Source organism: Mauremys mutica, chromosome 18 (assembly GCF_020497125.1).
Source record: "Mauremys mutica isolate MM-2020 ecotype Southern chromosome 18, ASM2049712v1, whole genome shotgun sequence".
Taxonomy (NCBI): Eukaryota; Metazoa; Chordata; order Testudines; family Geoemydidae; genus Mauremys; species Mauremys mutica.
In genome coordinates, this window is record NC_059089.1 from 11928823 (window position 1) to 11954883 (window position 26061).

General features: G+C 53.1%; 1 protein-coding gene across 4 annotated transcripts in view; it reads right to left on the reverse strand.

The window, feature by feature from the left end:
* Positions 1-105: 105 nt before the first annotated feature.
* Positions 106-26061, reverse strand: part of WHRN (whirlin) — a 106004-nt gene continuing 80048 nt past the window's right edge. For all 4 annotated transcript variants that reach the window (XM_044992686.1, XM_044992685.1, XM_044992684.1 and 1 more), the window contains 5 exons: positions 12954-13025; positions 11948-12536; positions 5981-6159; positions 3846-3968; positions 106-1224 (listed from right to left, as the gene is read on the reverse strand). In XM_044992686.1, coding sequence (XP_044848621.1) covers positions 1042-1224; positions 3846-3968; positions 5981-6159; positions 11948-12536; positions 12954-13025 — 1146 coding nt within the window. In that variant the 3' untranslated portion in view covers positions 106-1041. The remainder of the gene's footprint in view (positions 1225-3845; positions 3969-5980; positions 6160-11947; positions 12537-12953; positions 13026-26061) is intronic.

The following is a 26061-nucleotide window of genomic DNA, read 5'->3' on the forward strand; positions in this document are numbered from 1 at the left end:
AGACAGCAACCACCCCTGCTCAGAGCTGATCGCCACACCTTTGCAGCCGGCCGGGATCAGGAGAGGCGCCCACTAGCCAGCCGACTCTTTTTCGAACCCGTTAGATTTATTGAAAAATTAAAAGCACAAGCTCTGTATATATAAATACACTGACACTGCTGGCAATTTACAAGGCATCCATTACTGGCTGTAAACGCTGGGACATGGGGCATGGAGCCTTGATGGTGGCCGGTGCCACATGCCTGCCACCCAGCCCACAGCGGACAAGCCCCCAAGAGAACACATTAAACCAGTGATCACCAGAAATCTCTCCCCTGTTCCCCCACTCCCACTTCACTGATGCCATTAGCAGCCGTGGAGTTCCCCACACAGCACGTGTTGCACTAACATTACTGCACGGCAGGGCACCCTGCACCTATGGCCCGTGCTCCTTGACCCCATCCCATCTCGCAGGCATGGAGGGATTCTCTGTGCAGAGGAAGGAGGAATAACAGAGCGGAGAGAGACGGTGGTGGGGTGGTGGGGGAAGGGGCAGGGTGGGGGTGAGCTCTCAAGGATGTGGCTGGCTTCCCTACCCCCACATCGAGGAGACGGTGCAGGCAAAGACCATCTGGAATATGGCTTAAACTGGGAAATGAATCTGAACCACTGAAGAGAGACAGAGGCAGGGCAGTGCCCAGGCAGGAGATGCGGGGATCAGCTGGAGTCAGGATTCTCCTCTCTCCCACACCCTCCGTTGCTTCCTCGCCCGTCCCTCCCTTTGGCCCCACACTCTCCCGCAGTCCTTCTCAGCCCGGGGCCCATCACCCGCACCGCTGCTGTCAGCCCCAGAAGCAGAGCCCCGCTGGCTGCCCACATTCTGTGCCTGGAACGTGTGTGTGTGTGTGTGTGTGAGAGCGGGCACACGCTGGGCAGGGGACAGGGCCAGCTCTGCCATGGAGGGTGGCTTCTGTGCTGGGGCGTGTGGGTGCACGTGTTAACCCCCGTCCGATCCAGCTCCCTCGCTCTTCTGTCTGTTTGGCTCGGGGGCCGCCGAGCCCCCTAAAGTGCGACGTTGAACTCAGTGACCAGGAAATCGATGTGATCCTTCTCTTTTGTCTTAAAGGCCTCGGCGATGACACGCGCGGCTTCCCGGTGCTCCTTTCCCCGCAGCGTCGTGCCGTTCACCTCCAGGATCACGTGCCCCACCTTCAGCTTCCCGCAGTTGTGGGCAGATCCTCCTCGCTGTGGCAGGGCAGGAACAGATGAGAGGGAAGTGCTCACATATATAGCAGCCTTTATCCCCAAATGCTTCAGGGGTCGCTTAGGCCCAGATCCTGCATGGTATTTCAGTGCCTAACTCCCACTGATTTCAACTCAGGCACCTAAATACCTTTGAGGAGCTAGGCCTTAGCCCACTCTGAAATGCAGCCACCTCTGGGGCACAACGGCTGCTTAATAGCTCCATGCAACAGTACACAACAGTTTAGGACAAAGAGTGAAGAATACTGAATCCAGTCAAAAAACAGGGACCTTTAAAGAGGCAGAATGTAATTCCCTGGGTTGTGATCTGCCCCGTGGATCTGGGTTAGCCTTTGTTTTACAGAAAGTGCCCGGATGTTGGGACATCAGAGTGGGACACAGGAGACCCAGGGTCTAATCCCAGCCCTGGCCTGCAGCAAATCCCTTCACCTCTCTGTCACCTCCCTCCCTGTGTCTATTCATTCCGTCCGCTCTTTGAGGAGGAACTGTCTCTCGCTGTGCGTTTGTACAAAGCCCGGTGTAGTGGGGCTCTGGTGGCCTCTTTTGGCGTTACTGTAATACAAATGAGTGATAATAACAGAGCTGGTCTGACAGCATTGTGCGGTCTTTGGTTTGCCAGCTACCCCTGATTGCTGCATTTGCGTTAGTATTTGTTGTGTGCACTACTGTTCTTCAGCTGGACTCACTGATTAGTCTGGACAAGTCGGTCTCAGCCTGTGGCAGTCGCCTGAACTGTTTGCTTTGCTTTTTGCACATTGTGGTGCCTGGCTGCTTGTATAATATCAATGCTGCTCCCTCAGTGAACCATCTTTACTGGAGGTGCATGAACAGCGGATACCAAACACCCAGCCACGAAGGGCACAGCTTTGCCGGCATTGCTGGAAAGCCAGCACTCAAATGAGTATTATGGCGACCCCAGCAGCTGAACTGATTGTTTGCAGCTGTTTGCAAATCTGCTGCTTCATTTTTTGAGCACAAGGGGGCAGGGCTGGAGAGTTACAATCAGAGAAGGGCAAACTTTTTCCTCTCAAGCTTTCTTTTCAGACACAAAGTCACGTTGGTTTCCCATCCATTCTGACCCTCTCAAAACGCAATATTTCAATGTGTCGGTTTGAAACAGGGCCGGCTCCAGGCACCAGCCCAGCAAGCAGCTGCTTGGGGCAGCCAACAGTGAGGGGCGGCATGTCCGGGTCTTCGGTGGCAGGTCCCTCACTCGCTCTGAGTGAAGGACCAGCTGCCGAATTGCCGCCGAAGACTGAAGCGGCGGCGGTAGAGCTGCAGATTGCGATCGCGGCTTTTTTTCTTTCTTTCTTTCTTTTTTCCTTTTTGCTGCTTGGGGCGGCAAAACCCCTGGAGCCGGCCCGGGTTTGAAATGACTTTTCGTTTCAAAACGCCTTTCATTTTATTTTAAAAATGTTTAAAAATGCCCCAGATGTTTAGTTTGACACTAAACTCATTTTTTTGAACGTTTCAATGTACTGAAAATTTTCAGTTCGACCCAAAACAATCTTGTGTTTCAATTTGTAGGAATTGCCAGTGAACTGAAAAACCTGTTATTCAACCAGCCCAACGACTTCTCTTCATCAGTGGCTCTCAACCTTCCCAGACTACGGTCCCCCTTTCAGGAGCCCGATTTGTCTTGCGTACCCACAAGTTTCACCTCACTTAAAACTGCTTGCTTACAAAATGAGACATAAAAATACAGGTGTCACAACACGCCATTACTGAAAAATTGCTGACTTTCTCATTTTTACCAAAGAATTATAAAATAAATCAATTGGAATATCAATACTGTACTTACATTTCAGAGGATAGTATATCGAGCAGTATAAACAAGTCATTGTCTGTATGAAATTTCAGTTTGTACTGACTTTGCTAGGGCTTTTTATGCAGCCTGTTGTAAAACTAGGCAAATCTCTAGATGAGTTGATGGACCCCTTGGAAGAGCTCTGACGCGTACCCCTAGTTGAGAACCACGGCTCATGGACACTTAGTCCAAGACAGGCTGGGGTGTGAGTCCACCCCGCATTAGCCTGCTGCACATTAAGTGTCCACGTGGACCTGCTACCACACACTAACAGTTCCTTAGTGCGCTTTGATCTATCTCATCTGGAAACTGGAGTAGGTCAAAGTGCACCAGGGAAGGGTTAGTGCGCGGCAGGGTCCAGACGGACACTTAGTGCTCAGCGTGCTCGTGCGAGGTAGCTTCACACCCCATGGACTAAGTGTCCGTAGACAAGCCCCAAGTTCCAATCTCATCCCCTCGGGGAAACGCAAGATGAGCCTCCTCGCCTGGACCTAGCTGACTCTTATCCTCTCCTCTCCCTGAGAACATGCTCGCCCTCTGCTGGAGACGGGAAGAGCTGAACGGTGGCCCCACCCTGATATGAGAGGGACAACGTAATCAACAGCCAGCGTTCTGTCTCCATCTGCTGGTGAGGGGAACGATACGCCCAGCGGGTGCAGAAGACAGGAGGGAGGCTGGATTCCGGGCGAGTCCCCGTTAGAAGAACCCGGGTGTGAAAATCTCACAGGACCTTTCAGAGCTCAGAGCCACGCAGGAGCACCTGCATCGGACTACTCCCGCTCCCAGCCCGCCGTACCTGTATGGTGACTATCCGGGGCAGAGGCTGCCGGGTGTTGGCGCCGCCCTCGATGGCGATCCCCAGGGTCGGCGCGCTCTTCGCCACTCGAATCAGACAGGATGTGGGCTCCAGAAGGCCAGGCTGTGGGGGGAGAGATTGAGGAGGGCTGGGTGGGGAGCCTTCTCTCCAGGCCATCCTGCCCTGCCCCCCGAGAGACCGGACCTCCTTGGTCTGGGGACCGCATGCCAAGCAGCTTAACCCTTTCCAGCCTGCCTAGCTGTGCTTGTATGGGGCCATTTTCAATGGCGGAGGAACGTGGCACCTGCGATCCCTCTGGCCACGGTCCTGCAGCCCGTTCAGTGACTTGGTGGGAAGAGCAGCAGAACAAGCTGGTTGGCTGATGCGAATGAGACTCTGGGCGGCAGAGATCCGGCATCCTCGGCTTCGCCACTGACGTGGGATGTCACAGCATCCTGGGGGCAGCTGCAGCAGGATGGTCTCCAAAAGGCCGTCAGCCCTGAGGCTCGCCATGCATGGCAGCTGGGCGGCCAGCACCTTAGTGCTACAAACGCTGGCCCATCCCCGCCTGCTGTTGTGTGTATGGGCCTGTCTACACTGCACACTCCCTATGGCGGCGTGGAGAGTACGGATGCTGCACGCCCCCAGCACGGGGATAAATAGCAGGCTAGATGGTGGGGTGTTGTTAAGCAGGAGCACCGGCAGCCTTTTTGGTGCCCTAGGCGGTGGATGATCCTGCCCCCAAAATGGCGCCCCCGACAGAGGCAGTGGAAGGTCCCGCCCCTGAAATACCACCACCCCGCAAATGTCAGTGCCCTAGGTGACTGCCTAGGTCGCCTAATGGGTTGCGCTGGCCCTGTGGTTAAGGCAAATAGAGTCCAGACATGCCACAGTCCCCAGGCTATATACCCTATATGGCCCTCTAAACGCCCAACAGCACCTCCTCACTGCTATTTTTAGCAATCATAGAACCATAGAATCATAGGACTGGAAGGGATCTTGAGAGGTCATCTAGTCCCGTCCCCTGCACTCCTGGCAGGACATAGTATTAACTAGACCATCCCTGACAGGTGTTTGTCCAACCTGCTCTTAAAAATCTCCAACGATGGAGATTCCACAACCTCCCTCAGCAATTTGTTCCAGTGCTTAACCACCCTGACAGTTAGGAAGTTTTTCTTAATGTCCAACCTAAACCGCCCTTGCTGCAATTTAAGCCCGTTGCTTCTTGTCCCATCCTCAGAGGTTAAGAAGAACAATTTTTCTCCCTCCTCGTCACAACCTTTGACATACTTGAAAACTGTTATCATGTCCCTTCTCCGTCTTCTCTTTTCCAGACTAAACAAACCCAGTTTTTTCAATCTTCCCTCACAGGTCATGTTTTCTAGACCTTTAATCATTTTTGTTGCTCTTCTCTGGACTTTCTCCAATTTGTCCACATCTTTCCTGGAATGTGGCACCCAGAACTGGACACAATGCTCCAGTAGAGGCCTAATCGGCGTGGAGTAGAGCAGAAGAATTACTTCTCGTGTCTTGTTTACTGTGGAGCATCCTGCTGCCTCAGCCTTTCCCTGTCACATGTAGCCACACACACCACAGTGTGGACGCAGCCTGCTTTTCCCTGTGGTATGTAGCTACACATACCCTAAAGCCACTGCCAGCTGTGTGCAGGGCGGATGTAGCCTCTGAGTGGCTGGGTCAGCTAATGCGAGCAGCTCCATCACCTCCAGGGCAAAGGGCTGCATGCTTATGGGTACGATGTCTCCACTGCAATCAGGAGTGTGACGGCCACCTGTGTAGACGTACCTGAGCAATGAAGTGGCAGCAGCACGGACTTTACGAGCCCACCTGGGACCCTGGGAACGCTCTGCTTGGGCAGCTAGCTCGTGTTGCTGCTGCTTTGTTATCTGATCTCGCTAGATCAAAGCTAGCTCAGGCCTGCTGCCGTCACACCTCTGACTGCCGCGTAGACCCAGAGCACGAAGGGCCAGGTTCTAGTCCCGCCTCGCCAAGCAGGGATGAGCTGTGTGGTACTTGTGTCTGCAGGACATGGCGCCTTTATACGCAGCCTGTCTCTTTGCTCAGCGACAACTACAGGTGAGTCCCACCGCCTGAGCTACCTCTGCTGGGTGCCTCACCGGTCTGGAGGCTGCCTCTGCTGGCCCATCGCTTCTCGGTGCCTCCTTGGGGTTTCGGCTTTTCCCAGGGATCTGCTGCCGGTTCTTGTCCCTGCCGCTCAGCTCCACCTCGCCGATATCCACCCCGCTGTCCTCGCTGAGGGTCTGCCCGCTGTCCGACAGCTGGGAGAGCGTGGAGGCTGGGGGAAGAGCGGGACCAGGGCTGTTAGCAGGAGGGAAAGAGCAGCGTGGAGGGACACTTCACATGAACACCACAGGCTTGGGCTGGCCCACGCTGGGAACTTACACTGGCATAGCTGTGTCGCTCAGGGGTGTGAAAAATCCACCTCCCTGAGAGACGTAGTTAAGCCGACCTAACCCCCAGTGTACACAGCGCTAGGTCAATGAAAGAATTCTTCCCTGGCCTTAGCTGCCACCTCTCGGGTAGGTGGATTACCTACGCCGATGGCAGAGCCCCTCCTGGCAGCCCAAGCCGTGTCTACACTGACTCACTGCACCCAGTGCTGCCTGGCAAGCAAGACTCCCCCATGTCAGCAAAGCAACATCACCTCCCAGTCGGCACCAGTATCTGGAGCAGGGAATTCCCTGATCAAGGGCATCTGGGATTCACGCAGGACCAAGGACCTCACCTTTCTCTGTGCATCACGCAGCTGCGAGGAGACTCGCCTGGAGTGTTTGCAGTTGGCTGGAATGGGCCCCGCTGAACTCCAAAGTGCAGCCAGAGGCAGCTGCTTCCAGGTCTGGTTTAGAGATGGGCCCTGAGATCATCCAGATGGGCCCATTCCAGATTCAGATCCGGACACGAAGGCTCAGACATTAAGTCACTGGGAGTTAGGTGCCTAAACACCTCTACAGGTCTGGGCCCGACTTCCCTAATGTTCTGATGGGGGGGATGGAGGCAGTTTGGGCTAAGTGTAGACGCAGGGCCCAAATCACGAGGCCTCAGATTGCCAAATGAGCCAGAGGCCCACAAATGGGGCCAGATCCTCAGAACCGTGCACATGAAGAGCTGAGCTCTTTGGAAAATTTGGCCCTAAATTCAGATCTAGGACACAGATCAAGCGGAGGGGATGGCTCTAGGGTTCCCTTTTAGGCCCATCTCTCATCCTGACACAAGCTTGAAAGCCAGCACACGTCCAGCCAAAGGGTCTCCTCCTCCGTCTCTGGAAGGCAGATGGGTCCAGATTCAAGCAAACGGGGGCTAATTCATGGGGTCTGTAGTAAATCCACATTCCGTTTGCAGTTTCATAGGTTTTTCAGTGAAGTGTCCAGTGAGATTTGACACAGTCAGAATTTCCTTTGGGGCTTGTTTGAAAATGAAGCACCAAGCACAACGTCGGGAGTTCTGCACTCAGCGGATTGAAAGCAGGACCCCCAAGCCCCAGAGAAATGGAGCCCCCTCGTTTGCAGGGCTGGGCTTATCTGCCTTACGCACATCAAGAAACACAGTGAGCTGCCGAACAGCTTGCATCGCGCCTCAGGCAAGCTGATTAAAGATCTCCATTTGCATACATTTGCATGAGATTTATTAACGAGTAATAAATTATAAAAAAATACACCTGCAAATTGGGTGTAAATCGCTAGTTTTATAGCCCCACCGTTAAGGAGGGAAACCGCATTTCCCCTGCACTGCAAAGGCTGAGCAGCAGCTCAACCCCTTTGCCGCTGCTCTGGGCAACCTTTGATGTCCCCTTGACATTATACTGCCCCCGGCTGAATGCCGGTATTGTCACCTGCCGCCCCTGCCGCATTCTGTGCAGCAATCAAATGCTTAATCACAGATCTCAGCAATGCAAAAGACCTGTTAGGACAGTCTAGGTGAAATTCACCCCTACGCAGATGGCCAGCAGAAGACCTACATGTCACTTAACCCCTCAGAAGAGGTCCCGAGTGGGACATAGAGGCTACGTGGTACATGCACAGAGGAGAATTTCACTCATAGCCCATTCCTCCAGACAGTGCAGGCTTGTCTCCCTGCGGCACCGACACACAGCAATGCTTCTCTGACACTGTGAACCTTCAGTCCCATCTGCAGAGGTTAAGCACTCAGACCCAATCAAAGTGCCGGCATGGCTGTGCACAGTTCTGGATGGATATCATCCATGGTCTACCCCCCACACACCTTCAGAGCGTGGGTAATTCTGCCCCAGAGACACTGCAAAGTAGAGGGGTTCTACCAGGTCTTCAGGACATTTGTTGGAGGGAAATGACCCCCAGGATATGGGATGCTTCTTGAAATGATTAAGTACTAAGATACTGAGGTAAATGACTATGAGCTTCATTGTTCAGCTCTATCCTCCTTGGGTCCCTCCACGGACTAGCTGAGCTCCCAAAGCCCTATCCGGCATTGGGCCAATGTAGGACCTGAGATGAGTTCCGCCGGGGGGACCTCTTCTTTTCCCTGGTTAGGGCTGTCCCAGGGTGCTACAGACGCGAGGGACGGGAAGGTTAGGCGGGAGAGGTTTGTGACGTGCAGAATGCAGTGCTGAGTCAGGCTATCCTTGACCGTGGTTGGGAGGCAAGCTAGGGGAGTGCTGGGAACTGGGAGAGAGTCTGTGTGTCCACGCCTGTCATGCAGGAGATTGGGCTGATGTCTATCAGCAGAAGGCTCTTGGAGGTGCCTCCACCCACAGGCTCAGCAACAGGGAACCGAGGTCAGTGTCCAGGCTGAATGTATGTAACAAGAGCTCAAACTGGACTTGACATGGGTCTTGGCAATGAAAAGTCAGTTTCTTACCAACCAAGCAACTGAGCGTGCAAGGAGAGCTGGCAAGGCAGCATGCGCTGGTGAATAAGGCACTGGACTAGGACTCAGGAGAACTGGCTTCTAGCCCTGGATCTGCCACTGCCCAGCTGAGTAACTGCAGGCAAATCATTCCATCCCCTCTCCTTTTCTGTCCTGTGTCTGTCTGTATTTAGTGTTAGCTCTTCAGGACATGGCCGGTCTCCTATTATATATGTGTACAGCACCTAGCGCAATGGAACCCTGACCTCAGCCGGAGTCTCTGCTGCTCCTGGAAGGATAATAATCAGTAATAATAAAACTGAACAAACATTCTTAATGGGATTGCAGGTGGGGACTCCAACTGTGACTGGGAGGAAGAGGAGGGGGATGATGGGCTGTATCCAGAGCTGTACCTGGCCTATGAACCCTTTAGCAATGCTGTGGTGGTGGCCAGGCAGAGCATCCTATACAGAACAGAACGGAATAGAAAATCATGTTATCCATGGCCCACCGGCAGTGACATCTGCAGTGTGTAGATGGTATCACTAGAGGGCAGCAAAGCCACCTGCATGGAGTGTTTCCAGAGTTGGTGCCAGGAGAAGATGGAAAATTGCCCTTTGGGGTTCCCAGGGGCTCGGGCCAGAGTCCATTCCAGGTGGGCACAGACAGCCAGTTTGGGTGTTTCCCCCAACTGTATTTTGAGTGAATCACAAGGAGGCCTCTGCCTGTCACACAGTCGGACAAACTCTGGGGCTGATTCTCGTTCCCTTACAGGGCTCCGAGTCATTGACAGCGTAAACAGGCCCTAGTGACAATGAGAATCGGGGCTTCTGACTTCACAAGTGCCAGAGAAATCCAGTCCTGGAGTCTTGGTCACGCCGGAATTGGGTTCTGGCCTGGGGACACCTCAGCCAGCCATAAAGGACTGAGCAGAGGGAGGTAGAAGATCAGTTGACTCGAGTGTGAGAGCAACTCTAGGGGTGTCACATGGCAGCTCACTCCTTTGGGACCTCCTGTGTTTCCTTTTGGGTAACTTTCCCTTGAGGTCCCCTTTGCACTTCCCTCACCCCCCTCTGCCGCCCCAAACACACGTTTAAAGGACCAATGCCTGCTTAAATCTGGCCTCCAAATTTAGCTTTTTACCAAACAAGCTTTTCTCAACCCAGGCACTAATGGAAAAAGTCCCGGGGTTATTTCTCTTTTCTTTTAGAATTCCATCAGAAACAGATTTTATTACCAAATGCAGCAAGACTTGCCCAGGAGACCAGATGCAATCAGCTGCCTAGCGGAGCTTGGTCTTTAAGTAAAGGTCAGGTAAAATTGCACTGGAAAGCTAGGGGAAGCTTACAAAAGTTGACTGAGCACAAGGTGGCAGGGAGGCAGGGTGCCATAATGAGTGCCAAGCCTCTCATCCCGCTCTGACAGCATTGCCAATGCCAAGCACTCTGAAATCAGCTTAAAAATCATGGGGTTAAAACAATAACATGGGACTCTGATTTGCCCTCTCAATTTTTGATCCAAAAACTTAATAATAATTATAACGATACAACACCTAGTTAGGGAAGAGCTAGGTATTGTATCATATTAATTATTATTATTATTAAAGGTGATTTCAAACTTTGATTCACAATTAGGAGAACTAGACACTCTTTTTTTACATGTAATCTGATATTCTCACATGACTTCAGCAGCTGGGGCTTGCAATAAAATCGGGAGAGTTGGCAACATTGCTTCTATCACCACAGGCACATGTTGGGCATTGCCCCAATTGACCTCCTTCCTGTGGCTTAAGTAAAGGGCTTGCTTACATGAGAAAGTTATTCCAGAATAAGGTAGGGCATGAATTTAAAGTGCAGTAGCTATTCTGGAGTAGCTCCTCCTTGGACATTCTTATCCCAAAAGAGATATTCCAGTCAATTTTCCCATGCAGACAAACCCTTCATCACAAAGGCCCAGATGGTAGTGAGGAACCTAAATGCCCTTGAGTATCTCAAGCAAGGCTGTATTTACAGATATAAGACTCAGTCTTCAAACTCCCCCATCAACTGGCTATTCTCAAGGGTTTCTCCCTGCCCTTCCCTCTATCTCTCTCTTGTCTCAGAAAAACTCTCAGCCTTTTCTAGCCCAGATTTGAGGCTAGTGGGGTGTCTCTGATCTAGCTGCCTGGGTGAGGCAGCAGAATAGCCCTGCTTTTTCCCTCAGGGCCCTCAATCCTCACTGCAAGTCCTTAGAGGAGGGTTCACTGTCGATTCCTGCCCCCTGTGGTGTTTGCAATGCTAACATCCAGGCTAACATCCAGGCGAGATCAGGGGAATCCGAGATGCAAATTGACTAGAGCAGGGGTCCCCAGCCCCCGGTCCGCGGCCCGGTACCGGTCCGCGGCCTCTTAGAAACCGGGCCACGAACCGACCCAGTGGAGCTTCCGCAGGCATGCCTGCGGGAGGTCCAGCTGAGCCGCGGGACGAGCGCTCCCTCCGCAGTCGTGCCTGCGGGAGGTCCGCTGCTCCCGGGGCTCAGCTGGAGCTGGTGGACCTCCCACAGGCGTGCCTGCGGAAGCTCCAGCTGAGCCCCGGGAGCAGCGGACCTCCCGCAGGCACGACTGCGGAGGGAGCGCTCGTCCCGCGGCTCAGCTGGACCTCCCGCAGGCACGCCTGTGGAGGGTCTGGCAAACGAAACCGGTCCCTGGACCTAAAAAGGTTGGGGACCCCTGGACTAGAGGGTGGCTGTAAAGAAAAAAAAAAGAAAAAAAAATTGGGTTTCCGGGAAACTGGGCGGGCGGAAGCCCACCCAATGCTAAAGGATCCCCCCCCCCCCCCCAGTCTAAGGGGAGGATCTACAGGACCTCAGAAACCCACTAATTTCGGGGGACAACTAATAAAAGAACAGGGACAGGAGTGCGGTCAAAGGGTCATAAGAAGGGAGCCTGACGGGGACACCAAGCAGAGAACCCCGGACAGCGCCCACTGCTCCTCGAAGGCGTCAAGGGAGCCAGCGGACGCCACCCAGAGGAACTCCGCCCGGATATGTGAACGGACTAAGGACTGGAAACAAGCCCCACAGTCGCAGGAGTCTGTAAAGAAGCGTGAAACCGACTAGTCTCATTGTCCAAACAGAGCAATGCAACAGGGGAACAGAGCGCGACCAAGCCCCTTCAGTGTTAGTCGCCTGAGTGGCAATTTGTACTGTGGTTCTTTAACCTGGCAATGCCCCCCGGGGTCAGTCCAGCAGGCAGAGCCACCCACCTCGGGCTTGGGGCAAGGATCTCACTTCGTTCACGTCCGGCTCGCTGTTGGGCTGATGCACCTCCACCATGATAAAGTGCTGGTTGATCGCTGACTGCGGGCTGCCTTTGTCTGGCTCCAGGTGCGACGGGGGATGGGGAGGGGACCGAGGAGTGGGTGTTGGGAGGCCACTGGCAGGGGTGCTCTCAGGAGATGGGCTCTTCAGTCTGGTTGGAGACTGAACTCTGGGGAAGGGGCCGATCGGGTGCTGGTTGACCAAGGACAAGTGGGCACCCAGGTGCCTCCTGGAGCTGAGAGCGGCAGGGGAAATGACGGCGTAGACGGTGCTCGAGGCAGAATCCGCAGTGGACGCAGAGGCCGAGGTGGAAGTCACGCTGGCTGTGTCCTTGTCGGGGTGGCTGGGAGGCGGGGTGGGGCTGGGAGGGGCCACGAAGAAGAGGCCTGACTGGGAGGATTCAGAGGAGGGGCGCTGGGGTGTGTCTTTCGCTGTCTTTCGGAGCTGGGCAGTGGAGGAGTCCAGCACTTGAGCCGGAGAAGGAGGTGGGGGCTTAAAGCTGGGCGGTTCCTCGGGGAAAGACGAAACATCGTCCTGTGAAAAACCAAAACGAAAAGCCATTTGACTCCACTATGTGGGACGATGGGCCCTTTCCCCACCTAGAGACCTGAGAACTGGCCCATCACCCCCAGAGCCTGGTGTCCTGTCACCTCCAGTGACCGGTGTCAGATGTTTCTTCCTGCTCTCAGGAGCAATCGGAATATCCCCTGGAGTGTGAAGATTGATAGAGGAATAGTCCTGTTTTTAGCTCCAGTAACCATGGGTGCAGTTTTTACTCACAGACCCCGAGTCCTTTTTTCTAATTATGCTACATTATTTGCTTCAATTGTGCCCTGCTGCAGTGAGTTCCACAGGTTAGTGATGGGGGAAAGTATTAGAGAAGATGGTGCCTTCAGTCAGCATCCGTTTCCATTTGCGGAAGCACTGGATAGAGAAGGTGAGATATCTTACCAGGGAGATGTCCGGCAGGGCATTAATACTGCTCTGGAGTCCCTCTCCGCTTCCCTCCAGGTCTGCGGTGTTCTAGGCACACAAAGGAAGGGGAAACCCAGTCACTGCACTGTACAGCAACGCAAAGCAGAGGCCCGAGCACGAGAGGCTGCCCACGGGGTTAGGGTGAATCTTAGAAAACCTCGCACGGACAGAAAGGTTTGCAGCAAAGGGAGCTTTTCGGTTGCAACTACAAAGGTTTGTATTTGTGGCAATGTCTCCCCTGCAGCATGGGAGATCCAAGCAGAACAGCTAGGGCAAAGCAACCCCAATGGGAAACTGCTTCTGCTCCACGTGCAGCGTAGGCAGGCCAGGCCTTCAGCTCAAGCAGGAGCTTTGTGGGTTCAAGCCTCGCTGACACGCATTGGACTGTTACATTTGTTTGTTTTAATTATGCAAGGGACCCCTGAGGCCTGCTGCTGCCATCTGCATGTCCCCAGCCCTCCTGTTGATTTCAGTGGGGAATTTTAGGGGAGCAAGGGATGTAACCATCCAGCCCATGGTTTTTAGCTTGGCAGCATCCCCTTTAAAAGCAGCCCTTTGCTGAAGCCAAAGGGCTGGCTTCTCCTCTCGCTCACCCCAGTGGGGATCAGGAGCGCTGCTGCTGTGAGCGAGGGGACACTCCAGTCCGGTGCAGCGTCTGCAAGGACTGATCGCCGGTCCAAGGGCGCAAGCCCCCTTGATTTCAATGGAGGAGACACTCGTGTTAGTTAAGAGCAGAATTTGGCCTACGATCTATGTAGTGTCAAGGGCTCAGAGCCACCAGGGTGGGAGAAGCATCCTTCCAAGTGAGTGGATCTCTCAGGGCTCTGTCTTTGCTCAGGCCTGGGCCGTCTTCAGAGGTGCTGCTCCACGGGTTGGTGGGGATGGAGCCTTCTAAGGACTAGGTGATGATCGTGGTGCGCAGCTGCGCTAGACTGGGGAGGGGGTGCAGGGAGTCTCTTTCCTGCGCTAGGCTACCTGGGGCGTACAAGCACGGCCAGCAACGAGGGTGGGGCATGGCCGAGCCCCCACGCATTGGTAAGGTGCACTGGCTGTGACCTCGCTGCGCACGGGGTGAGATCACCGCTGAGCGTTTGAGGCTCGCGCTCCGGTTACTCTTTGGGCTTGTCGGCACTGGGGTGGGAGCTGCCACCACAGCAGCCTCGTGTGGGTGCCTTGCCCCAGTGACTTGCCCTAGTGAGCAGGGCAAACCCCGCTCCAGGAACGCTTAGCGCAGGCGAGATGTGTCTGCATGCGGGGTGTGCAGCGCCCAGCCCCCGCCGTGGGCACAGCCTCGGACCGGACTGCCCCTGAGTCTGCAGTGACTGCGTTCAGGATGCAGAGGGCGAGGTGGTGTGTGCGGGGCTCCCCCTCTGAATCCGGGCCTCTCTCCCGGCCCAGCCCTCACTTTCTGTCAGGAACTGCGGCACCACGGCAAAGAGTTCACCCCCCTGCTTGGCAGCGCTGCCCGTTCCACATTCCCTTCCATTTCGCTTCCTTCTCCCCACGCTTTCCCCCTAGCAAAATGCTTCTCCAGGAGCCCACGTGCCCCGGCCGCCCAGCGCCTTTGGCTCGCTCCCCTTGCTCAGCTGAGCCAAGCTCGTGGTTTGACCCAATCGTATTTTCACTCCCTTGGGGGATCTTCCACTCTTTGGGGGCAGTGAAAGGGTTAAATCAAGATGCTCCCCCCCATCGCGCGCGCACACCTCCCTGACACGACATCAGCCCAGTCTCCGATGCAAATGCGCGCCAGATGTTGGGTGCATTGGGTGTTTTCCTCCCCCCGTTATAATTATAACCAAAATTAATGATCAAATGTCAAAATACAGCCCGGAATATGTTAACGCCATCAGCAGAGCCTGAGAAATCAGCCAAAGGATTCAATTAGTTCGTTAGTCTCTCGGCACGGTGGGGCTGTCAATCAGGGGCAGGGGCGAGATGGGTAATGTCAGGCTCGGAGCAGCGAGCGCCTGGCTAACGGCCGCCGGGGAATTCAGGGAAATGTCATTGCTGTGCACGCAGGGGTTGTGCAGCTCGGCCAGGCGGAGGCAGGACTCCGCATCCCAACGGGGCCGGCAAGCTGACTCCAGCACACGGCGGGAGCCCGGGGGTGGGGGTGGAGTTTGCCTCAGATGGGCTGTGACCCCGTCCCAAGGCCGGAGCTGCGCTCCGCGCTTGGGAGTGTGAATTGTAACACGCGTGGCCCCGGCTGGGTGGGGCCCCTGGCGCTCATAGGGGCCGGGATGTAATTCTCACTGCATGTGGGGGCAGGGAAGGAGAGAGAAGGCAGGCCGCTGTGTCCCCCTGCCCATAGTCGTGTGCTAGGGCCCTGTAGCAGAGCCTGCCTTGAGTTTGTCTGTGTGGAGGGGACAGAATTGGGTTTAAAGGCCAACGATCAGATTCACCCTGGTTTTAGGCCAGTGTAAACCCCGGCAGAAGGTCCAGGTGGATGGTGGCAAGTCCTCCACAGCATCAGAGAGGAGTGGCAGAGTGGGACTCTACCCCCATGTGTACTAGGGGACAGCACAGGCTCCAAATGCTGGCAGGTAAGCCAAGAAATAACCCAAAGCAAGTCCTGCTTTGGGTTAACACCAACAGATCCCAGTCGTCGGCGGGTTGGATGGAACCTGGGACCTCTGGAGCTAGATGCATGAGCCTCTACTGCATGAGCTAAAAGCCACATGGCCCTGAGCTAAGCCTGTAGATCAGGTTCATTAATCTCTCTCTAAGTGGTCTCGGTGCCACTAAATGGGCCAGAACATCACAGCCAGGAGGTGTGTGGGCTGCAATTGCAGAGTAGCTGCTGTTTGCAGGGTTTACATTGGCTTCCTCCTGCAGGAAACCCGAGGGAAGGCAGTGGTGGAAAGAGCTCCTGTGGAGTGAAACTCCTGGGTTTCAATAGCATCCAGCACTGCAGTATCCAAGCCCTGAAGCCTCACTCCACTGGAGGTGGAGCTGACACCCAGGAGAGCACACGGCTCTGCAGTGTGGTTATAACACCTCTTGATGCCATGAGGCCAGGCAAGAGCAAAACATGTTCTCCAACACGCTATCGTCTGGAGGGAACCCGGTCAGCTGGATCCTCTCCTTCCCAGCCACCGAGCACAGAGAACTCCCGGGCGCTAGCCACAGGCCATGAGTGCAATGGGATCTGTCTACTGGGGGAGGGCGCAGGGGGGCACTGGTGCTAGGATCCACATGCCCAGCATATAAGCATCTATATAACAAAGGAGCAGCATTTGCATCAGGATTCACACTCACGCTCAAGGACAATTCCCCAACCAGGTGAAGTGTGTAGCCCAGAGGGGGGGCTAGTTAACAAGCAAATCAAATGTCATTTGTATTCCCGTGGGATCCAGTTTATTCTCATGGCAGGGGCATTGAGAGAGAATAAGATACAGCTCCTGTTGGATTAGCAAAATGCCACTGAAACCTCTTCTCTTCAGACTGATCTCGCCTTCCTTCCGCAATTAAGTCAACAATCAGGCAGTTTACATCAGCAGAAACCGCTGATCTAGAGAGGCTGCTGCTGATACCCAGCATATTTCCTTTCCCCCGCCCTAAGGAGGCTGTTGGTTCATTTGTGCTGGAATGGGCAGGGCCCTGTCTGGGTTTAATGTTGTCTATTGTTGGATAAACAGTTGGTTAGTTTGAATCTGTGGTACGTGTGCATTTCCCCATCTGCTGGAAAGCACTCGAAGAGGCCCCGCAGGCAATTCAAAGCACTCTCGGCAGGGAAAACGTTTGAAGGAAGTGCTTCTCCTCTGTGCGGCTTAGGACAGGGAATAGGGGACGGGGAGAACAAGGGTGTCAATGGACATGGTTTGAGAGCAATGGGAAAAGTGGCAGCGTGGGAGCCCACCCCTCAGCCTGAGAGACCTGCAGGATTAGAAAGCAAAAAGCCTTTGTTTCAGGGCAATGAGTTCTCGTTCCCAGCTAGCCCAGGGTTATTTGGCAAGAAGGCCGGGTTTCAGTGGGATCAGGCTTTGGGGACAGATAGCCCCGTCAGTGGATAGGGGATGATTCATCCTCAGTCCCAGCCAGGCTAGCCATGGGGCACGAATTTCAGGAAGGGCTGATTGCATGCAGGATTAAGGTGGGCCAGTGGGTGTCAATGGGGGAGGGGCAGAGGGGCAGTGATTTCAAGATGAGACAATTTTAGGGAGCGTGAACTTCAATCAGCCCCCTCCCCCCCCCCTGCCTTCCACCCATGCGATCCAATAGAGGAGAGGGACACAGTTATTGGGCCAAATTCAGAATGGGGCTAAGCACCCACAGAGAGCTGCACCTTCTTACCCCAGCCCCATACCCCCTCGAAGGAGAGAGCCGCCTAAATATCACCATCTCCTCCTTTATCTGATCTCCAGCTGCTGCCCCTAAGCCTATAATCCCAGCAAAGGGCTTGTCAATAACCACACAGGAAGCTGTGGCATTTCCAGTCCCCTCCACGCCTCGCTGTTGGGGGTAGGCAGCTGGGTCTGTAACCCGTCCCTGGCCGGATTTTCAATTGCCTGCCTGATGTGCCAGAGACGAGAGCTCCAAGCTTCCAGGCTGCCACATGAGCCAGGACGTTAACAGTGCACCAGCCACATGCAGCCCGGAGAGCTTCCAAAATGCACATGCTAGACCCCCAGCACCTTTGAAGCCTGACGTCCTGCAGGGTGAAGTCCACTGAGTTCCTGTTCAAAAGATCTTCCCCTGGCAGGATGGGTGAAATATTAAGGCTCCAGAGCCTTATAAATAGGGAAGCTTCAGAGACAGGAATCGAGACCCACCTTTAGCACCATTGAGCTAAAAAAGCTTCCAGGGAAGGCGAAATGGAGAGAGAAAGTATTTACCGAGAGAGTAAAGTCTGCTCCTCCCCACCAGGCATGTGTGGATACGGACGGCCTGACAGCTCCTGCTCCCAGCTCGTCTATTCTGGTTCTTACACCACGGCCGTCACCAGGCTATCTAAAGCCTTTCCCAAAGACCTGCTCCAATGTGCAGTCTCAGTTTCAGCCCGGCACAGGTAGGGGAGTTTGCACTCTGGTTTGATGGAAGCACATTGCAAAGTTCTCCCGTATGCCGCATGGCTGCTGGCAGGATGGCTCCTGCTTTCCCTGCCTGATCTGGGTGCAGTTCTACTCCAGCCAGGCCATCTGCCTCAGAGCTACCGTGCTTGGTGAGGAGAGTGGGAGGGAGATGTCTCTGTAGCACAATTTGGCTAGCCTGTGTCTCAGGGGAAATAAACAAAAAACGCTGCCCACACGGATCAGGGAACCCCTGGAGAAACACTGCCAGTAACAACCAGGCCTAAGCCCAGGTGCAGCTCGCTCAGTCTGGATTATCAGCAGGACCTGGGCTTTCTGGTGACTGCGTCCTCTTCCCCTGCAGGGTGAACAGCTCTGAGTTCCTTCCCTTCCTGCAGGACGGGAGGATTTCTCCAGGGTCACACTGCAGCAGATCTTTATGCTAACCCATAAGTAGGGTCCTACCAAATTAATGGTCCATTTGGGTCAATGTGACGGCCATAGGATTTAAAAAATTGTACATTTCATGATTTCAGCTATTTAAATCTGAAGTTTCACGGTGTTGTAACCGTAGGGGTCCTGACCCAAAAGAGGGCTGGGGGGGAGTTGCAAGGTTACTGTAGGGGGGACTGTGGTATTGCCATCGTTACTACGGGGCTGCTGCTGGCGGTGTCGCTGCTTTCAGAGCTGAGCTGCTGGCCGGGAACCCAGCTCTGAAGGCAGCACCGCTGCCAGCAGCAGTGCAGAAGAAAAGGTGGCATGGTGTGGTATTGCTACCCTTACTTCTGCACTGCTGCCTGCTGAGCTGGGCCCTCAGCCAGCAGTCACCACCCTCTGGCTGCCCGGCTCTGAAGGCAGCCGCGCAGAAATAAGGGTGGCAGGGTCTGGTATTGTCACCCGTACTTCTGCACTGCTGCTGGCGGGGCGCTGCCTTCAGAACTGGGTGCCTGGCCTATAGCTGCTGCTCTCTGGCCACCCAGGGCTGACGGCACCGCAGAAGTAAGGGTGGCAATACCGTCACCCCCCTACAATCACCTTGTGACACCCCCATCCCCCCGCAACTCCCTTGTGGGTTGGGACCTCCAGTCTGAGAAACGCTGGTCTCCCCTGTGGAATCTGTACTATACAGATTCCACAGGGACACCAAAGACCAGATTTCAAGGTCTGTGCCGTGTTTTTCATGACCGTGAATTTGGCAGGGCCCTACCCATGAGGATACCCCCCGCCGTTTTACTCTGGCGGAGACTACAGGACTCCTGTGCTTTTACACCCATTCCACCCCAGCTCTATTTCGATGGGGCTGTTCCTGTTCTGGATCTCAGCCTGGAGATGCCTCTGAAATGTTCTGCTGCGGCAGGGAAAGGGCTGGCGGGCTGCCTGTCTCCAGCCATGCCAAGGCAGCCCTCTCTTTGCTGCTAGGGGGTGCTCAGGCCTTGCCAACAGTGCCGCTGACTCTGGCTGTTTTCGGTCCATCTGCGTGGAGATATAAATATCATTCCATTTTTTGCTGAGCTGCCCTAAAAGAGGACTGGATTTCCCTTACGCCTAATATTTCTGGGCAAAATAGAAATTGCTTCTGGCTGTAAAAGGTAATGGCTTTTAAGTAAAAATGGGCCTTCAGGCACTCACTCTATTTTAAGATCGTGTTTTACTGGCTCTTGCTTTAAAAAGGCCACTGAAGCCTCCTGTCACAGCTTCGAAAAACAAGCGTTTAGAAACAGCTCTGCTCCTATCAACAGTCAATTTCTCCTCCCTCTAATGCAGCGGTCCCCAACCTTTTCGTCTGGCGCCTGCCAGACGAAGGACCGTGGCGGTGCTCGAGCATCAGCCGAAATGCCGCCGAATTTTGGCGGCAACGCCTCTCGATGAAGTCGCTTGTCAGTGGCAAGCGGTGTCATCGAGAGGCGTCGCCACCGAAATGCCGCCGAATTTTGGCGGCATTTCGGCAGATGCTCAACCGCCGGCCAGGATGTGGGCGCATTTAGATGCCCGCGTGGGTGCCATGATGCCTGCGGGCAACGTGTTGGAGTCCGCTGCTCTAATGTATGTTATTCATGGATCCTAAGGGTAGGAGGGGCCTTGGTGATCATCCAGTCTGACCCCTGCAGAGCACAGGCCAGAGAGTTTCTCACCCACTGATTTCTGTACTGAGCCCAACCTGCAGCGGAGCTAGGGTGTAATCTTTTAGAAATATACCCTGTCCTGCTGTAAAAACTCCAAGTAATGGAGAATCTACCACATTCCTTGGCCATCGGTTGCAATGGTTAACTAAACTCACTGTTAAAAATTAGCACCTCCTTTTTTCCAGTTATTGCTAACGACAGGAGCTGGGCAGAGAAAGGTCCTTCTGTTTTGAGGAGGATTTTGGTATTTGAAATCTGGTTTGATTCAGATTTAGAATAAAATTCAAAATTCGCCATGAAAGGGCATAAAGTCTCGACATTGGGGCAGTGTGCCCGGTGGGCTGCCACTGAATCACCCACCCCGGGGATACCAGGCTCTCAGTTTTCTGGCAGCCCACAGGCGGACTCTCGGGGAGGTGGGTAGGCAAGATGGCAGGAAACCAGTGGAAACCTGGTTTCTGTTGGAACTTCGTCAAATCAGACTGTGTCCACAGAACATTTCAATGTTGGCAAAACAAAGTTTGTCAAGGTTTTTCCAACCAGCAGTTGGAACAACACAGGCACGGATACAGGGTAATAATAAAATAACTACTTATATGGAGCTGCATTTTATATTCTCAAGTCCCACTGCACTTTACTGACATATATTGCTATCAGGGCCGGCTCCAGAGCCCAGCGGGGCAAGCACCCGCCTGGGGCGGCCCTTTCCCGGGGGGGCGGCAGGCTGGGCCGGCGGACCTGCCGCAGTCATGCCTGCGGGAGGTCCACCGGAGCCCCGGGAGCAGCGGACCTCCCGCAGGCATGACTGCGGACGGTTCGCTGGTCCCGCGGCTCGGCTGGACCTCCCGCAGGCATGCCTGCGGCAGCTCAACCGGAGCCGCCGGACCTGCGAACCGCCCGCAGCTGCGGGAGGTCCAGCCGAGCCGCGCGACCAGTGGACCCTCTGCAGTCATGCCCGCGGGAGGTCCGCTGCTCCCGGGGCTCGGGGGCGCCTCCCGGGCATGACTGCTTGGGGCGGCCAAAAACCTAGAGCCGCCCCTGATTGCTATACAATGGGATCACCTCTGCTGCAAGGCGACCATTTCTGGTGTGTAGCTTGACAGCGGTTTAACACCTCTGAGCTACACTACACATCAATGTCATTTTAGCACAGGAGATAACAGAGATCCCATTAAAACAGTGCATAGGGGATTCCAAGTTAGACTTTGGCCAGGATCTGTCCCTGGTCTTACAAGCATCCCGGGGAGAGTTAATGACTGCAAGCAGTCAAGACCACCATTGTATGCCTCATGCATGGCTTCTGTGAGGCAGCAGGGCCTAGTGGACAGTGCACTCAACTGGGCCTCAGGAGAACCCAGATCCTGGTTCTGCCACTGACCTGCTGGGTGACTGTATGCAAGTCACATCCCTGCTCTGTGCCTCAATTTTTCCCATCTGTAAAATGGGTATAATGATACTGACCTCCTGTATAAAGTGCTTTGCGATCTACTGATGAAAAGAGCTCCATCAGGGCAAGGTAGCATTATTCAGGGGGTAACAAAGCATCCCCTAATGTCATGCTGAGGCACTGCTTTCCCTGGATGGGCTGGTGGCTGTTGAAATCACTGCAGTCTATTGCAGGAGGCTCTCTGTTTCTTGTCTGGCCATCTCAGTAGCACCTGGGGGGCTGCGTGGCATTGTTCAGCCGGTTCCTTCTAACCCATGGAAATTAGCTGACTTTCTCATTTTGTCTGTATGAAATTTTAGTTTGTGCTGACTTTGCTAGTGCTTTTTATGTAGCATATTGTAAAACTTGGCAAATATCTAGATGAGATGACATACCCCCTGGAAGATCTTTGCATGCCCCCAGGGGTACCTGCACCCCTGGTTGAGAACCACTGCTCTGGATCATGCTGCCTTCCCCAAATACGCAGGTTGGGTGAAGGGGTGGAAGACCTTTCACAAAACACCCTAAAACATTGGACTCTATTCTTTCAGCCAAATCAAGCAGAATTGTGATTTCCTGCCAAAATTCCTTGTGTTTATACCGAGATGCTACCTAAACCCACTGCAGAGTCACGTGAATTATTACTTGTAAGAAATGTCTGGGAGCGCCAGATTCCATGATGATGTTAGCGGAGACCCGCCTCCAGTACCACTACGTTGTTAAGTGAATTTATTGTTCCTCTTGCTGCATTAATTGAGTTTATGATGCTGGGGAGTGGGGAATCTGAGAGCATTTCTAGAGCTACAGTCTCAGAACTAAGTTTTCAGGGTGAACCGAAGGGTCACGGCTGAATAAGAAGTTTGGAGGAGATGAACTGAGATAATATATAGCCCCCGTCTAATTTCCCCTTTATATGGTTTTAAGATACAACAGCCACAACCCATCATTTCTTCAGGACACGGGAGACAGGCAGGCAAAGCGACTGGGAAAACAGGCATTTCGTTTCGCCACCTGCAGGAATCTGGGATCATTCTAACACCTTTTCCAGTTGTTCTCAAGCTCCTTCCATTTGAGGGTTTCAAAGCACTTCCCAGATATTAATTAATTAAGCCTATCAAGTCACCGGTCCCTCCCCAGGGAGGCAGGGCAATATCACTAGTTGAACTTTCCCCTTGGGAAACTGAGGCACGGGGAGATAAGAGACTTTGTGATCATTCCTTGGGGTTGGTGGCTGAGTTAGATGCAGGGCCCGGAAGTCTTGCCTCCCAGTCCCTTACTTCAATCACTAGACAACCCTGCTTCACTTTTATTTAGACCTCTGTCCCTTTAAAACCAGGCATGGCGGATCCACTTTGGGTAAAATAAGAACCAAGCCAAACCATTGTCCTGAACCCAAGCTAGGCCGTTTCATCTACAGGTGAGTAATCTCAGCATGGACAAGGAGATCAAATTACCCTCCCCGTCTCCCCCAATGAGTTGTTCCATCCAGAATGGAGTTCATGCTTATTCGCAGGGGTCAGGATGTGGGAGGACACTGCTGCCCTCTATGCTGTGTCTGTTCTCGAGTGACAGGACCCAGTCCGTCGTGGTGCTGAGCGCCTCCCAGAAGCCGCTCAGCCCCTCGCAGGATTGGGCTCTGTATAGAGAACTCTGCTGTCTGTCCATCCGGCACGACATTCGCTATGAAATAATGACCACATAAAATCAACATAGATTTCAATTTTGTAATCATCATAATTACACAGCTGGGAAAAAACCAGACCAAAACCCCTCTCCCAGTGCCTCAGGGCTGGCTCGTTTTTAAGCAGATTCTACAATAAGTGTGCTGCTATGATCAGGAGGCTGCAGCTGGTTATTACATTGTACAATTAGCCCCTGCTTTGCGGAACTGAGCCGAGAGCCAAAGACGCATTAAACTAGGAGGTGATAACCAGGTCTGGTTGGGCCATACGTCAGCCTCCAGCTAATCAGCGCCAGGTTGCAGAGAGGTTTAATGAGGACGTCTGGCTTGCCTGGGGGTGAACTTCATGCATCCCATAATGATATCACACCTCACAAGTTTGGAAGTGGCTAGTGATCCTCGAATTTACCAGCTCATTCAGAGGTTTCCTCATTAGCCTGCAGATTGGAGAGCTACACTGCACCCCCACTCCCATCCTGCCCCCACAACAGTGAGTTTCAGAGGCCAGGTCAACTCACTCCGGCTCCTGGGGCTTGTGCTATGGAGCTAAAAATAGCCGTGTAGCTGTTCCCACTCGGACTCTGAAACCTGGCGAGTGGGGTGGGTCTCCGAGTCCCAGCTCCAGCCTGAGCGGGAAAGACGACCCGGCTAGTTTTAGCTCCCTAGCATGAGCCCCGTGAGCCTGTGTCCGTTGACAGGGCTCTGAGACGTGCTGCCGCAGGGCTTTTTGGCACTGGAGATGTAGCCTTTGGGGTAGATCTGCGCCTAGCGTAACTCCATTGACTTCAGTGCAGGCACTCCAGGGATGGACCAGAACCCAACCCAACTCTCATTGCAGCCAATCGAAAGGCTCCTGAGATGGCAGATAGGGCCCTTTGGTGGGGAATCCGACTCCACCACCTTCGGCACTGCTGCGGCCATCTCAACACTAGGGAAGGTGCTATTTAGTGGTGGGGACTTCTGCCACCCGTGGGGTCCCTGAGAGATTCTGAGCTGAAGGGGGCACAGTGTTAGTACCACGGCCTCCCATTTTCCACACACTTTGAGTTCCAAGTAAGGGTCTGGCTGCTATCGTGGTGAATTAAGGAGAAGTCAGATGGATCCTGTGTGTCAAAGCAGACCTTGTGACACCAGCATTCCTCGCCCCTCATTCACGCTTAGCCTCATTCAAGGCGGCAGCACCCGGAGAGCCTGGCACTCTGGAGACCGAGGCCTTGTTCCTGGCTCTATCACTGTTTTGCTGTGTGACCTTTGCTAAGGAATACACACATACTAACCTAACATATGCCACATTATACGAATGCCTGGCCATTATAAGAGCAACACTGGCCCGTGCTTCTCCCAGAGTTCTGTTACTCATGCGAAGCTACATCCCACAGTGCCCTGCAATAGAACAACTCAGCATCTGGCACTGGCAGATAGGAACTTGTCAAAAATCAAGATACATTTGCTCTATGTATTGGTGCAAGCTGGGGAGGGACTTTCACGAACCAGCACCTGAAATGCTAGTATCCAAAACAAAGATAAGGAGAGGAACAGAAGAGCTTTGTAACTTGGAAAATCATCCTGTAAAAACTACTGGTTGAAATGTGTAACTTTGGGAGCACACGGTCTACATACGGTGAATGTAACAAAGCTGCATGAGATGGCATCGTACTGAATCTTTCTCCTGTACTGTATTATGATTGGCTTATAGCAATAAACCTGAGTGATATTGGCTATTTAGCCTCTTGAATATATAACAGACCAAAGTGTACTCAAGCAAGTGTCTATGCAATTTGCCAACACCCTGAACTGGGCAGTTCCCCTTTCTGTTCCTCAGTTTCCCCGTCTGTGAAATAGGGACACAACCATTCAACCACCATTGCAAATGCTTTGCCACTGTCCATGATATAGTTGCAAAGTGTTGTTATTACTGCTACCTGGGGGTGACACGTCCCCCATGATGGGAAGGAATACAGACTGCCTGTACGCCAGATGGAGTCATGCAATCCCCCTGGCTTGTGTAAGTAAGGCCCTTTATCAGAGACAGAGAAGAGATAATAGAGGGCCAGATTCTGCTCTCAGTTATACTGATGTATATAACTGCACTTAAGCCCACAGATATACACTGGATTTTCTGCTGGTGTAAATGAAATCAAAACCTGGCCCTTACTTTGGTGTGAAGTTGCCAAGTTTCTGCTTTGCCAAATGTATTATCAAACAAACTAGTGATTAAAAGGGGTAGCCAATCATCTAATTACCCTCGCGGTTCATTTATAAAAATGTCCAAGAGACCAATAACCAAACGTAGCCAAATGTACTGTCTACAGACAAGTAGTACAATACGAAAAGGAGATCTACATGCCTTCCTTCCAGAAGCAAATTCTTATCTTGGAGCAAGTTCACTTCCCACCGAAGGAGTGCATCAAAGCTAAACATTTCAGCTAGTAGAACTGATAGTGTGAAGTTACAAGTTACAAAACTCTGTACACATCACTTCAAATGTAAGTTTGTCCCACTAGGTTGTGCCAGCTTGTCCTTGGTACCTCCATATATTTTCCAGATCTCATTTTGAATGCTACATTCCAAGCGTTGATGAGCCATAACAAAAGTACGCTCTGGCTGTACTCGGTACAAAGTGTTCATGCATCTTTGCCTTGACAAGTTTCCTATTTTTTAATTCCAAAGCTGCCTTCAAGCTTTGCAAAGTGTTGTGGGATACCTGGCATGGGTGAAGAGAATTGTGGGAAGTGCATACTACTGTACATTCAATTAACATAACTTCCCAACACCCATATATATATATATAAATATATATATAAAATATATTATATAAATATCACATGCATACAACCGATTAACG